The sequence below is a fragment of the Cinclus cinclus genome, chromosome 1, assembly GCF_963662255.1.
Source record: "Cinclus cinclus chromosome 1, bCinCin1.1, whole genome shotgun sequence".
NCBI lineage: Eukaryota > Metazoa > Chordata > Aves > Passeriformes > Cinclidae > Cinclus > Cinclus cinclus.
In genome coordinates this window covers 57,448,175-57,462,356 of record NC_085046.1, presented here as the reverse complement: position 1 = coordinate 57,462,356, position 14,182 = coordinate 57,448,175, and the positions used below count along the sequence as shown (strand labels likewise).

Here is a 14,182-nt window from a genome sequence, read left to right as displayed (position 1 = left end):
TCTCTGCCCATCTCTTTAGAGTACTTGACTTTTTGCTATGCAATGGTAGTCCCTCTGCCATCTAATAGTTTTCAGCTACATAAGGAGTGTTAGCAGCTGAAACCCCAAAAGTATATTATTTATTTACTTGGAAGGACAAAACAGTATCTTAATAATGTTGCAGTTAATGGAAGATCTTTAAATATTCTAGGAGAATGTTTAGAGCTCCTCATGCAGAAGATCAGGAGAGGAGTAAGTGTTGTATGTGTGACCTGCTGTGTTCTCATGTTCTGTTTTCAACATGCTTGAAATGGTTCCAAATGCTTGAAAACTGATCTATATAATGGATAAATTCCATGTAAAGACAGAATATAGACCTGAAAATAGGTACACTTTAGATTTGATTTAGCAGCTTGCTGCTAAAAAGCAGCTTGCGTTGCATCTCTCACAGTGTGAACAATGACACAATCTTCTTATTTTCTTAAGGCAATAAACCTGACTTCAAGATGTCAGAGGAAGATGATTCTTTTCTGAATGTTAAAAGATCTCTGAAAAAGAGACTGGTGAAACACAGCACCCCAGTGGATTCAATGCTTTCAAGAACAAATCCATCTCTTACAGATCTGACAAATCAGTCAATCAAGGACCAAGATGCGACAAAGAGAGTTTATGCATCTCCAACACCAAAGTCAAATCTAAGTAGATCATTATCTCAAGTATCGTTAGTACGTGTTGATGCATACTTCCCTTATACGTCCCCAAAAAGGCTTTCAGCGGCGTTGGATTTGCAAGAACTAAGTAAGGAGAAAAGCCAAAGCTCTCGGCTTGTGTTTTCTAGAAGGAGGCTTTCCACTGTGTTGGCCTCTGATGAATCAAATCAAGAGCCAGCTCACAAGGTTGTCCCAAGCATAGAAACTCAAGCTGCCACCAGAGCATCGGTGGATGCTGCAGTAACTCCTGAGAGAGGACCTTCCTGGCTTGTTTCTGGAATACCAGGGATAAAAGATCCTCCTGTAGCAAAATCCAAAAAGAAGAAAATTGATAAAACTCTTCAGGTAAAGGTTTTAATTTAGTTATTCAATAGCTAAGTTGCACAAACTTCTACCAATGCAGAATATATATAGGTCTTTCTAGTAAAGTGGGAATAGTTTACTAATAGAACATTTCCGTAACTTTGGCAGTGAGGACATCTGTTTATGAATTGGGTCATAACCTGGTAGACTTTGTGATACCATTCCTCATCACAAATGGGATGCCATGCAGACTTACAAACTAGCATTTGCTTCAGCTTGTGAGCTGGTACAACTCATTGTGTACTCTGGTGGGAAAGTATGCATTTTAAGATATTTTTATCTAGAAGATATTCAAGAATAGGAAGAAATAAGTAATTGAAATTCTAAGGTTTCTTAATGTTAGCAAGTCAGCACAAACTCAAGTACCAAATATACTCCTTTTTCTGTTAAAGCAAAGTTGTAGCGCTTCATAAGAAGAATGACGGTCATTGCAAATGGAATCTTTTGAGCAGTCCTTTTAACTAATGTAGGGTTTCCTGGGGTAGGCTTAGATTAAGAAATGCTCTGCAGGTGTTGTTTGTCTGTGGTGCACAAGAACTCAATTTTCTGAAATTTTAATTATTTGCTAAGGGCCTGTGTAAAGCCCATAGAAAGGATGGGAAGGCAGCAGAGTTAGACTCTAGAGGTTGTTATGTCAGTGTGAAGCCATCAAATTCTGTTCTGCTTTGGTTTTTTCCTCTGTACCATATTGCTCTTGAGTGTGTTGAAAACTCAAAATTTGCCAGTTTTGAGAGTAAAAGCTTCTTTGCTTAAATGGAAAACTTCAGCCAAACCTGAGTTGGGTCACAAGTCCTTTGTGTAGATTGCTTTTGAAAGCAAGTGGTATCTGAATGGATTAGGTTGATTAAATAACATTTTTTTGTTCTATAACAGAGAAAGAAAGAAAGAGCATGGCTGCTTCGTCAACTTAAAAACATTGAGGAGGCAACTAAACATGAACTGACAATTGAAGAAGCTTGACTTGGCTACCTGTGGGATAAGTGCTGTCACATCCATCACTTGGGAATGGCGAGTTCCAGTAAATCATACTCCTCATTATAGTGTCTGTTAGACTTCCTCTTTCCTTCCAAAATGTGCTTTTTTTCTGCTGTTTGTTTGTTTTTGTCATTATTTCCTCTTAAATCTAGGAGAAATCAGGTATAAAATAAGAAGAGCCTCTACACGAGACTCAGTGTTAATTTATAATGGCTAAAAGGCCTAGAACAAAGAAGGGAGGAAGAACTTAATGTTTAAGAATCATTCCTCATCCTGCCACAGCTCTTCCTGGCCTTAGTCGTTAGTGTAATATTCAAGTCTTATAGGGTTGCTGACCTTTCTTAACAAGAAGTCACTAGACAAAGTCCTAGTGGCCACATACAATGTAATCCTGGTTAGCCAAAGGAAATTCTCCTCATCTGAAGAGTAATCAAAGCTGATGCAATCCAGAATGTTTTTGCTGCTACCTGGTGAGATGAGGAAATACTGAGAGGCATCAAGGACAGAGGCCATTCTTTAGGGATTACTAATTAATGACATCTTATTTTGAAGTTTTGGTTCGAAATCAGTTTGTCCCAGCCTTAGATTGTCAATGCAACTCACTATTGCATTGGAGATAGTTAATCCTCGGCTGTGTTTTGAGGGAGTGTGAGGTTTCTGTTTGGTTTGCTTTTTTGGTTTTTTGGGGGTTTTTTTGTTTGTTTGTTTTGTTTTCTTTTTTCCACTGGAGCTGCTTCATGGAGGTCAAGAAGGGTGTCTTACCTAGCAGCTGTATTGTCAAAATGGAAATTTAGCTCAAAGGAACCTTCTGAAGCATCAGTCAAGAATTGATGCAAAAAGCACAATATTCATGTTAGTGCCTACTGCTGTCAGTTATTTAATCTTTAGATTAAACAGGAGGACTTTATCACTTCTAGGTTGTCAGTGGAGTGTCTGCCTCAGGAATCCGGAACAGATTTACCACCTACGTGCAAATATTTCTGCTTTTGTGTAGCTCTAGCCTGTGCACCTTCTTGGTTTATACTGGTTTTTTTCAGCTGTTCTAGGCACTAATTTCAGCTGTTCTAGGCACAAAGGGGAGAGGTCCCATTTAAAAGAAGCTGCCAGTTAAGAATGGAGGCCAGGGGCACTTTTGCATTTCCTTCCTTACAGTTACAAACTGTAACTTGTAATATCTCACATCCAAGGTGGCAGAGAAGTATGTCCTATGCCAACATTATGAGACAGGCCAATCAACAGCATCTGTTACACTCCAAATTCTAAGAGTGGTGTTGTGGTTGTACAACCTCTCTCAGGATTTAAAAGTAATTAGGATGTTTTTGCTAATGATTCTTGAAGTGAAGTTCTTCAGATTTTCTCAGGAGAACAGCCTTATCCTCGGACCTGGCTTTCTGTGAAGCCAGGCAGTGGGTTGACGCTGTCCTTCAGGTCATGAGCCAAGTCACGCTCACTTGGTTTCATGTTTAGTTAATGTTCTGGAATTTGTTTGTGTGTGTTACCCGGGCTGCTTGTCTGGCCTCCACAGGTTCCTCTGGCAACCAGAGAGCTCCTGGCTGGTGTAGATATCCCAAGCTGCTTTTGAGATAAAATAGGCATGGCTGCAGATGTGCTGCTATTCCCCTTGAGCCTGCAGGCATTTCATCAGTATCTGTGATTTGTGCCAGGGGCTGAACTAAGATCAGACAAGTGCAAGGCTAGCGTAAAACCCTCCTCTACCCCTGGGAAAAGCACAGATTAGTTTGGCTGCATGATCCAATGCTTAATCCAAATGACCCAGTTCTGCCTCTTGTTTATTTGTACCTTCCCAGATAGTCAGTTCCAGTTGTTCCTTCTTCAGGCTTCTCATCCTAGTCTCAGGAAGTCTTGATACTGCTTCTGCTTTTCTTTCTCACTGTTGCCTCTCAAAGTCACTCTTGGCTCCTGCCTATCCAGTTTCTTGGTCTTCAAATGTCTTCATCTAATGTCTCCTCCAATCTGGCCTGTATCTCTTTCCTTCCTTATAAGACACAGGCATCTTTTGTCTTTAATGCCTGCTCCTCACTGCTGGATTCCTTGCCCATCTGATACCCTCTGACACTGGTCTCCTGACAGAACTCAGACTCTGTTCTCACACCCAAAGTGCCTTTGTCTACTTAGGTTGATGCCCTCCATGATGCTAGGCCAAGTGGAAAGGTCATGTGGGACAAGTTCCAGACCTTAGGAGGCATGGGGTGTAGTTGCTGCAGAATTCCTTCTGAGGCCCTGCTTTGGGCTACATTAAATGCAAAAGGAATCCAGACAATATGGCTACATAATGTGTAAGGTATCTTTGGCTTCATTCCAAGTGCAATGAAAAATTTCTGAAATCCAGAACACAGTAAATGATGGGAAGGTTCTTCAGGGAGCAAGGCTATGACTCTGTCAGGTACACAGAACTAGTTGGTGCCAATAATATCTTAAAGACTTTCCTCAGCTGAGAAAAAAAAATTACTGAATGGTAACACAGAACTGACTTTGTCTTTCCAAGTTTTCAAGCTACATTAGGCAGACAGATGCAAAAAAACCAAGGGGTCTCATGATTTTGGAAACTATTTCCATTTCCTCTCTAGAATGTTTAAAAATAAAATACTATATAGCATTTTTTAAATAATTTAAATGTTCCTGAGCTTGTAAAAGTTATAAAACTGCTTCAAGAATTTAATGAGAATAGTAATACAATCAACTGGTTCTTCAGAGGATTTCCAACATGTCTGACATTCTATAACCACAGTATCAACAGTTAATTGCATGTAACAATCCCAAGGGACTTCAACCAGACTTATATAGTACAGACCTTAATGAATGGTGCTTCCAAACGCCATTCATTTTATTCAAATTTATAAAGTCAGGATGTTGGTAAATCTGAAACTACATGCATCAAATTGCACTTAGAAAACTATACTGATATTATTATACTTCACATGTAAAACTATTCATAGGACAAAAATAAAAAAAAACACCAAACAACTAGAAACAACTAGTATTTCTTTTCTTTTGTTTACGGATCTTGAACTGCCTTTAATTTCTCCAGTGGACTTACAAATCTACTGGAATTAAGTTTTTAAGTTTAAATGATACAGCTAGTTTTGTGTCATACAATGAATGTATGTATACTTTGAAAGGAATAAACTTTGGGAGGAGCACTTCTAGTATCCAGCTTCACTCTTTTTTTAATGTCCATCCTCTAATGACAAAACTGGTTAGTGCTTCTCGTATACAAAGTTCCTTTATGAATATTACAATATCTCAGTGCAAAACAAAACAAATTCTTAAAGGGGGCTGTAAACTACACCTCTAAAAATAAATCTTCAAAATTATTATAGACCTTAAATATGGATTTCAGGGGCTGAGGATGAAAAAGGTTAGTGGATACAGATACTAGATCTTTATGAGAAGATAAATCCCTAAGACATCTTGTTCTGTAAAATAAAAAGCCCTTTTCCTGCATGAATGAATGTGAATCAGAGTTGCAACATGCTCTTGAGCTTTGGTCTTGTCCTGACTTTCAAATGCAATATGGACACATTTGTAAGTTCAGAACAGCCTTCCCATTGAGAGGGTTCTTTTAGGGCAGTGTTTTTTCCTTTTGGAGGAAAGCTATGACCTTGACCTATGAAACTGTTTTCAGTGCACTTGTCCCTGAATAGTTATTACACAACATACCTGCTGATGGTGACTAAGCATGATGTTGGAGGGAGAAGAGCAAAAACATTACCAAGAACAGAGGGAAGAGACAGAAATGTCTTCATCCTGGATTTATGAGCTCGGCCTTGTTCCCACTGAAGCAGTGGTAATACTCCTGTTGACAGAGCTGGGAGTTCTCCACCCAGCTGTGGTGCTTCTGTAGGAGGCCAATTTGAAGAGAAAAATGTTTAGCATATGAATTTAACATATTTTAGATTTATGTAACAGACAAATGGAAACTGGGTCCTTCCTTTGCTCATCACAGCTGAACTATTTTAGAATAACTAGGAAAAGTAGGAAACCTTTAAATAAAAACAGATTCCCCCCCCCCCCAAGTTACAACATACTTGCATTCCTGCTATGGACAAAACCCTAATATCATGCAACAGTGTCACTGATCTGTACTTGGTTGTGTTTTGTTCTATAAGACGTACAAACACGAAAGTCTCCTTTAGCTCCATCTGTTGATGCACTACAGTATGCCTGTTAAAACAGCTGTCTCTTCAACGTTTCCAACTTAGAAACAAATGAACAAACACGGAGCTTAGCCGCAGCTAGGAAAGTTAAATCAGTTGAAGCAATTGAGTGGCATTTTCAAATGTTGCTGAAATCTTGAGCTAGGCACAGATCTTACCACCTTCTTCAGGCTGCAGACCTGAGCTGCCACCCTCACCCTGCCCAGACCCTGTTCAGGCTTTCCACTACTGTCTAGGTACCTAATGTTTCTGTGCGATGGAATGGTGCTTAACAGTGCAGTCAGTCCCAATAGGCATGCAAACCCTGTAGAGCTTGACAGCTCCCCGTCTCCTGCGTATGCTCGTACGTGTGGCTTTGCAGCACTTCCAGCAGCCCCACTCCTCCATCGTGAAATGGTCCATGTGTAGATAGCAGGGAGACAGAAGTTCTACCTATCTAATTTCAATTCCAACAGCCCACAGTATAAAATTCTGGAAGTACAGATTGCATTTCAAATCCCCTTCTCATATGAGATAGGAGCTTGAAACCAAATGTCCTAGCTCATAAGGCAGTAACCATTGCTTCTTTAGCCTTACTGCAAAGTCAGTGCTTCAAAGTGTAACCTGTCAAAGTAATTCCACTTTGCCTGAGTATTTATTAAAAATAAGACTGAACTTGGATCATTGTTGTGTCACTCACTGCCCTGCATCTGTGGGGGGTTTTTTTTGTGAATTTGTGGAGTTTTTTTTCCTGTTTTTCTTTACTTTTTTAGCAGAAATGGAAAGAAGAAAGGGAAAAAAAATTCCTTGTAACTTTTCCGAGTCTTACTATTGCTGCCATTTTGTTCCCTTTTGTTTTTCTCTACATCATACTTTTGGACTTTTCTAGTTCTACATATCCTACTGTAATGGTCTTCTGCTTTCAGATCTTCATGCCATTGCAAGTTTGTCCTTTGTAGTGACCTTCTTTGACAAGCAGATACCATAATCCTGCTAAAGTTTATATCGTCTCCTAAAGAAGAGATACCAGCAATGACAGGGGAAAAGAAATTTCTCACACCTCTAAGATAGAAAAAGAAAGGTTCTCTTCCTATAAATGGAATAATTCAATTTTATAGTATTGTAAGCTGATGCAAACTCAAATATAGGAAAGAAAGTATGTACAGGATTGCTGACAAATTTATTCTGAGAGGAACTGGATGCAAAAAAAGCCAAAGATGTCCAGGTAAAATGGGTTTCAAAGTATATTTCCTAGCCAAGAGAGCACAAGAAGTTCATTGCATCATATGGCATGCACTTAAATTGAACTGCTGTTGTGTGAGTATTCATACAAAGGTCATGGATGCTTTAGTATTTGTTACTCCTCTAGAAGAAAAAAATTGCACAAACCATAGCTCAGTAACAGCAAGAAGCTTTGCCAGCATGAGAGGGAAGACATTGCAATTAGATGGAAGGCTTGCAATTGCAATCAAAATCTTTATTTACAACACATATGCTGCTGTGGATATGTGTTATAATTGTAACTGTGACAGAAGGAAGGAAGAAGGGGGTAACTGGAACAGTGGAGAAAGAAGTGCTATATGGCATCCTGAATACCTCTGGGTAGCTGAGAAAAAGCTCACTGAGACTGTAGGATTGGCAATTATACAACAAAGGTTATGATGCAAGCATGCAAATCAACAATGCATCTTGACCTGTACTAGTATATTCAGTAGAAGATGTTTTTTTTTTTGCCACAACTGGGAAATGATAAAAAATTATAAAAGAAAACAAATCACAGGGAAAATTCCTTGTGTAAGACCAGCAAAATGAAAAGTCTATGATTATCAGATTTGGAGAAGAGATTAATAAGAGAAGCAAAACCACCATAGCAGACTCATGGCACCAAAAAAAGTCTGTTGGCTAATATAGTTTCTCAGAATGCAAAATCAGTGAGTTAAAGGAAACAAAGTCTTGGACTTGATATTTTAAAAGGTGTCCTTTTTTGCATATACTTAATAAATCTGTAAAACAGGTTTGTTCACATGAGAAAAATTATCAGCTCATAAGGGAAATGTACTACACAGGAAAACGTAGAAAATTACATTTAAAAGAAGAAAGTGCTGAGGGGGTTGTTTTCCTTGTTATGTTGACCATTTCATGGTCAAGCAGTCTGACTATTTACAGCAGCAACAAAAATAAAATTTAAGTCCTATCCTTATACTATCCATATAAGCATTTCTACAACAGTTTGATTAATCAAATTCCTCAAGAGAAAAGCTTTTGACACTCCTAATAATTCATGACTATCTCAGTTTTTACAACTGCCCCATCATCACCAAGCTGTGGGTCACTAGAAGTTTGATTCTTTTCCATGTGACTTTGCTAGAGAAGGCAAAATCACAGTGATATACCAAAGGAAGTCAAATCTTATTTGTAAAGAGAGGCACTCTGCTATCATCCGTAACAAAGTGCTTTAACAATCTAACTTGGCTTTTTGCTTTGTTTCATTATACATTAATGAAATTGATTTTTTAAAAAATCCAGTAACTCTGCATGATCTTTGTGTTTGATGCCAGAAATTATTTATACATTGGGTAGGCAAATATTCATGTGACATTCAATCTTATCTCCAGTGTGATTTTGATATAATAATTTGTATTAACCCCTTGTATTGGTTTTGCACAGCCTGGGTTTTGGTAGCAGGGGTCCACAGAGGTGGCTCCTGTGGGAAGCTGCTGAAAGTTTCCACCATGTCCTCCAGAGCCAATCCCTGATGGCTCTGAAGATGGACGTGCTGCTGGCCAAAGCAGGGCCAATGAGAGAGGTTGGTGATGCCTCTGTGATAACATATTTAAGAAGAAAATCAAAACAAAGTCACAGGTTTTTCTTCTATCCAGAGGAGAGGAGGCAGTGAGAACATGAGGGAAACAACATGGAGACACCAAGGTCAGTGGAGAAGGAGGGGCAGGAGGTGCTCCAGGTGCCAGAGCTGAGATTCCTCTGCAGGCCATGGTGATTGATGACCATGGTGAAGCAGCTGTGCCCCTGCAGCCCATGGGGGATGCAGAGATCCACCCACAGCCCATGGGGATCCATGGGGGATGCAGAGATCCACCCACAGCCCATGGGGATCCATGGGGGATGCAGAGATCCACCCACAGCCCATGGGGATCCATGGGGGATGCAGAGATCCACCCACAGCCCATGGGGATCCATGGGGGATGCAGAGATCCACCCACAGCCCATGGGGACCCATGGGGGATGCAGAGATCCACCCACAGCCCATAGGGACCCATGGGGGATGCAGAGATCCACCCACAGCCCATGGGGATCCATGGGGGATGCAGAGATCCACCCACTGCCCATGGGGATCCATGGGGGATGCAGAGATCCACCCACAGCCCATGGGGGAGGTGCTCACACCAGAGCAGGTGGATGCCTGGAGGAAGCTGTGATCCAGTGGGAGACCCGATGGAGAGAGGGGGCCCCTGCTGCCAGGCTGGAGCATCCTGTTCTTGGAGGACTGCACCCCATGGAAGAGTGACCCATGCCACAGCAGTTTTGGGAGAACTGTGTGCCTGTGGGAGGAACTCACATTGCAGTGGTTTTGGGAGGACTGCTGCTTCTGAGATTGGAGCCATGCTGGAGAAGTACATGGAGAACTGTCTCCTGTGGGAAGGGACCCTATGGTCTCACAGGGAAAGGACTCCTCTCCCTGAGCAGTGGAAGATCTCAGGGGATGAACTGACCAAACCACCATGCCCTGTTTCCCTGTGTTGTCAGTGGGAAGGAGGGAGAGGTTTGGGGAAAAAAAGGTGGTTTTAGGGACTTACTTTACTTCTCATTATCCTCCTCTGATTTTGTTAGTAATAAACTCACTTTATACCTCTAAGTTGAGCCTGTTTTGCTCTTGGAGTGTTTTCTCCCTGTCCTTATCTAAACTCATGAACCTTTTGTTAATTTTTTCTTTCCTTTGCCCAGCTGTGGCAAGGAAGGATGATTGAGTGACTTTAGTGGTTGCCTGGTGTTTGGCCAATGTGAAACAGGACACTGTCAGACACTAAGACTCAGGCAAACCTGATCCTCACCAGCAGGTTACCTGATTTCAGCTCTCTGTACAAGCCTCAGGCTCTCTGGAACTGACTGAAGTCCCAGAGTCCTTTCTCTTGACCTCCAAGGAAACAGTAGAGGCTCTGAAACCTGAAAAAAGTACTCTTGGTATTACTGTCAGCAATACAATAATAATAATAATAATTATTATTACAAATAATACTGCTGAAATCAGAAATTCCCCAAGACAAAAGGCAAGGACAGATTTCCTGACAAAAGCAGCTGGACAAACTGTTTTATTTTTTAAAGAACCACTGCAGAATTGAATAGCCTAAATGTGAAAAACAATTTTAAATAATAGAGAGAAATGTGTTTTCCTGTCTTAACAGCATTTATCACTTTGCTGTCAGTAACAACCCTCTAGCTCTCTTGCTAAGAATCTCAGGCTGCTGTCTTCTGCTCGGCCTGCAGTCCAGGCCCTGTTCCTTTAGCAAACACAGTTCTGGCATGGTTTTCCCCCAGTTTTGGCCTCCCACTTCATGGGACTTCAAAACGGACCTCTTGACTTAACTCTGGTCTGAGTCCTATAACTAGTCCTATTTTTATTAGCATTTTTAGAAAGATGAAAAGACGAAAGAATGGCACTTGAGATTCAAGTATTAAGAGCCAAATATATTCACAGAGGTTCAGAGTCTTCATAAAACCTCAGAAGAAAAGATCAGGAATTTGAAACATCAGGGGTTGTTCCAGTTTTGGGTTAGCAGTAAGATTCTTTCAACATCCAGTCTATCTACTGTCAAAGAGAATATCCACTGTCACACTTGATAAGGTAGAAGCCAATATACACTAATTATTGGTGGCTGCTGTCCTCCAGGCACTTTACCTCTAAGTTGTACAACTGTCTGTGACTATGATGGCCCTGGTCTGGGTCTGGATCTCTCTTTTCCTCCATCAGGACTGCCTACTTTTTTCTCCCTACTACACGTAGAAATGCTTGCGTTGAAAATCCATTTATTAGTTCAGAGAGAAAGGGGAGTTTCATGTGAATCCTGGCATTTAACCAGTGTGACAGACCCAGACATTAAAGTAAGTTGTAGTCTTTTGTTACTGTCTCAAACTTCACATGAGATGCTTGAATACGTATTGGAAAGTGCAGTAATGTTTAAATTGCTTTAAGAGTGAATCTCTGGGGAATTTGCCTTTTCCTTTATTGGCATAAAGTAGCAACAACTTCAGCAAATAAGCCTAATGTCTCACTCCATCAGCGCCTACAGCCTTCAGGGACTGCAATAAAGGGCATATTTTATGGTTAATGATGTTCTTTTCTGTTTCTGGGCCCAGAGAGAGACAGTGGCTGAAAAAGACAAAGAGATTTAAACAGCTTATCCTGGTTTAGATGCCTAGAGCCAGCGCTAAGGGGGTAATTTACATTTTTGAAGTCCCTTCTAAGCTATAGCTCACCGCAGTAGGCACTGAAAAGCCTTTATTTCCATGGGTGGTCACAGAAATACCGCTATCTGGGTTTACTAATGCTGACTATAGTTGAAGCAGTGAAGCAGAAGGGCTTTTTTTATATTAACTGTCCACACAGGAGCTCATACTCTGCAACATGCTTTCAGCTTTGTCATACCACAGTAAGTCAAAATGTTTCTGTATTATTTCTCCAGCTAGGCAAACTGAGAAAGCAGCTGGCCCATGGTAGGATGACTAAAGGACTTTAACCACTCTTGCCAGAAGAGTACAACAGTTTGTGCAAAATAGTTTTCTGGCTGGTCTATGTATGCACAACATTGCAAACAAGGTGTTTTACTCAGGGCCCAGACACTTTGGGTGCCACCAAGGAAGTTAACTACTTCTTCCTCTCTTTTTTTCATGACCCAAGATTTAATACAGAAAGCCCATAGAAGCCTTCCCCAGCTAGACTCACCATGAGACAGCCTCTCACTAGAGTTTCTGCACATTTAGTTTTAGGTAATTATAAGCTATTTCCCACATTTGATCCAAATTAATTGCTGGGCCAAAATAACAAAAGTCAGTCTGCATCCAAAAGTTAGTGCAACACAAACTTGGATCATGTCCTTCTCTGCATCCAGAATTCAATTCTAAAAGTCATATTTACCCAATCAGAATAGATAAATAATACCAAATGGCTTATATGTCATTGCTACAAATCATTCAATCAATCAATCAACAAATGTTTGAATCAAATTATTCATCAATAACCTAAGCACAATCAATTGACTGGAATTCCTAAAAATTTATATAGACGAAATAAATCACTTTTAATATGGAATAAATTCAGAGAAGAAACAAGGAGTTTTATATTTCTATCATAGCTGTTCCTCTTCATATGTTTGATGCCATTTGTGTGTGGTGTGTGTGTGTGTGCATGCCCATCATAGTCATTTCGGATATTAAGCTTAAAATTCAGAATTGCTTTCTTACCTAAGAAAAGATAATGAGGATGTTCCACTGGTTATTTGGGTTTTTTTACAAAACATGTCCAGATAAGCAGAATCAGTAGGAAATTATTTGGCAAGTTACTTGAATTTTTGGTAATTAGTGGACAAAAATTACTTGTACCCAAATGCAGATAAAACTTTACATTCTGAGTCACTCCATGTGACTTTAAAGAAAAACAATTTTAAAAATATATTTATCATTCAAAGTGACATCATTGACCAAGAATTATTGAGAAACCAATGGGGAAATCTTGCAGAAAAAGTAACCCTTGTCTAGGATTCATGTGGTGTCTTTTGACAAGTGGTTCAAGTTAGGAGTCAACAGTTATAACACCTAAAAATGACCGTCAAGTCTTTAGTAAACACAATTTTACATCATGAATGTTTTTAACCTCCTGACTCTTATCTCTTTGTGTTCTTTAAAGCAATGTCAGGGTCAGAGATGGAGATTGGTAGATGAGTTGTAGTATTACATCAAACAGAGTCTACATAAACATATACACTACTTTCACTTCACTGATGTCACATGGCCAATACGAAAGCATTGCCTGGTTGATTGATACTGACCTAGGCTAACCTGTTCTAACATATGTTCGTTACATTTACATAAATGAAATATGAAGGGAGTGACTTTTGAGTCTACCTCTTGTACAGAAGAACAACTTACAAAGTCTGCTTTAGCAGACTTTTAGCTTTCCTCAGTTTGATTTCATGAAAGATAGCAAGTGAAAAAAAGGGCTGGGCCATGACTTCAAGTGGACCTGGAACCATAAAGGAAACAAACCAAAACCACTTTCAAAATGTTTTATAGTCTGTGGGGAGGAGTGTTGTTTATCTTTTGTTTATCTTACTGGATACACTGAAAAGATCTGTCTTGTAAAAGGCTGCAAGCTGTTAGGAATTGCCTGAGCAGTTCAGAAACTGACAGCTGCCTGACAGCAAGGAAAAACTTGCCAAAGACCTGAAAACATGATGGTGCTTGGGAAGAATGAGATCTTTTTGAAACTAATGGGAGTTCTGTTATGTAGGCCTGTACATCAGACAAGCATGCTGTTCTTGCATTAAGTGTCTTTATCTGGTTACCTAAAAATTATGGTGATGAGTTAAAAAATCCTTTTAAAAATAATTTCATATCATATATTTAATATATCATTAAAATCTATTTACTCTCAGTTCACCTCAGTTTTTTTTATACAGAAAAACTGCAGGCAGGACAGTGGCAGGCTGGAGTACAGTAATTTCAGAGGCAAGTAGCTTATGTTAAGCAGTCGGTCAATGATCCTCAATTCTGTTCATAAAAAGCTGTCCAAACAGAAAAATCCATAAATAGATAAGTGAATGAATTCATGCACACACATATACAAATGTATATGAGTTCTTTGGGTCTTTGTCATTTTACAACTTGGCCTACTTCCATTCATAATTATTTCATGTTTCTTCATGAAAGAGACTTTTGTTTTGCATTGTTTCCTTTTTCTCTTTGGGAGAGGAAATAGACATATTT

At 39.7% G+C, this 14,182-nt stretch overlaps 1 protein-coding gene across 1 annotated transcript; it reads left to right on the top strand.

The window, feature by feature from the left end:
• Positions 1-485: 485 nt before the first annotated feature.
• Positions 486-2,012, top strand: CCDC201 (coiled-coil domain containing 201). Its single transcript, XM_062507524.1, has 2 exons — positions 486-1,034; positions 1,926-2,012. The coding sequence occupies exons 1-2, from the start codon at positions 486-488 to the stop codon at positions 2,010-2,012; spliced, it is 636 nt and encodes a 211-aa protein (XP_062363508.1).
• Positions 2,013-14,182: the final 12,170 nt, after the last annotated feature.

Bases quoted from the DNA above. Each gene is read 5' to 3' on its own strand.
- CCDC201 (XM_062507524.1), top strand. From the start codon at position 486: ATGTCAGAGGAAGATGATTCTTTTCTGAATGTTAAAAGATCTCTGAAA. The intron at 1,035-1,925 runs GTAAAGGTTTTA...GTTCTATAACAG, and splicing joins AAATTGATAAAACTCTTCAG to AGAAAGAAAGAAAGAGCATG.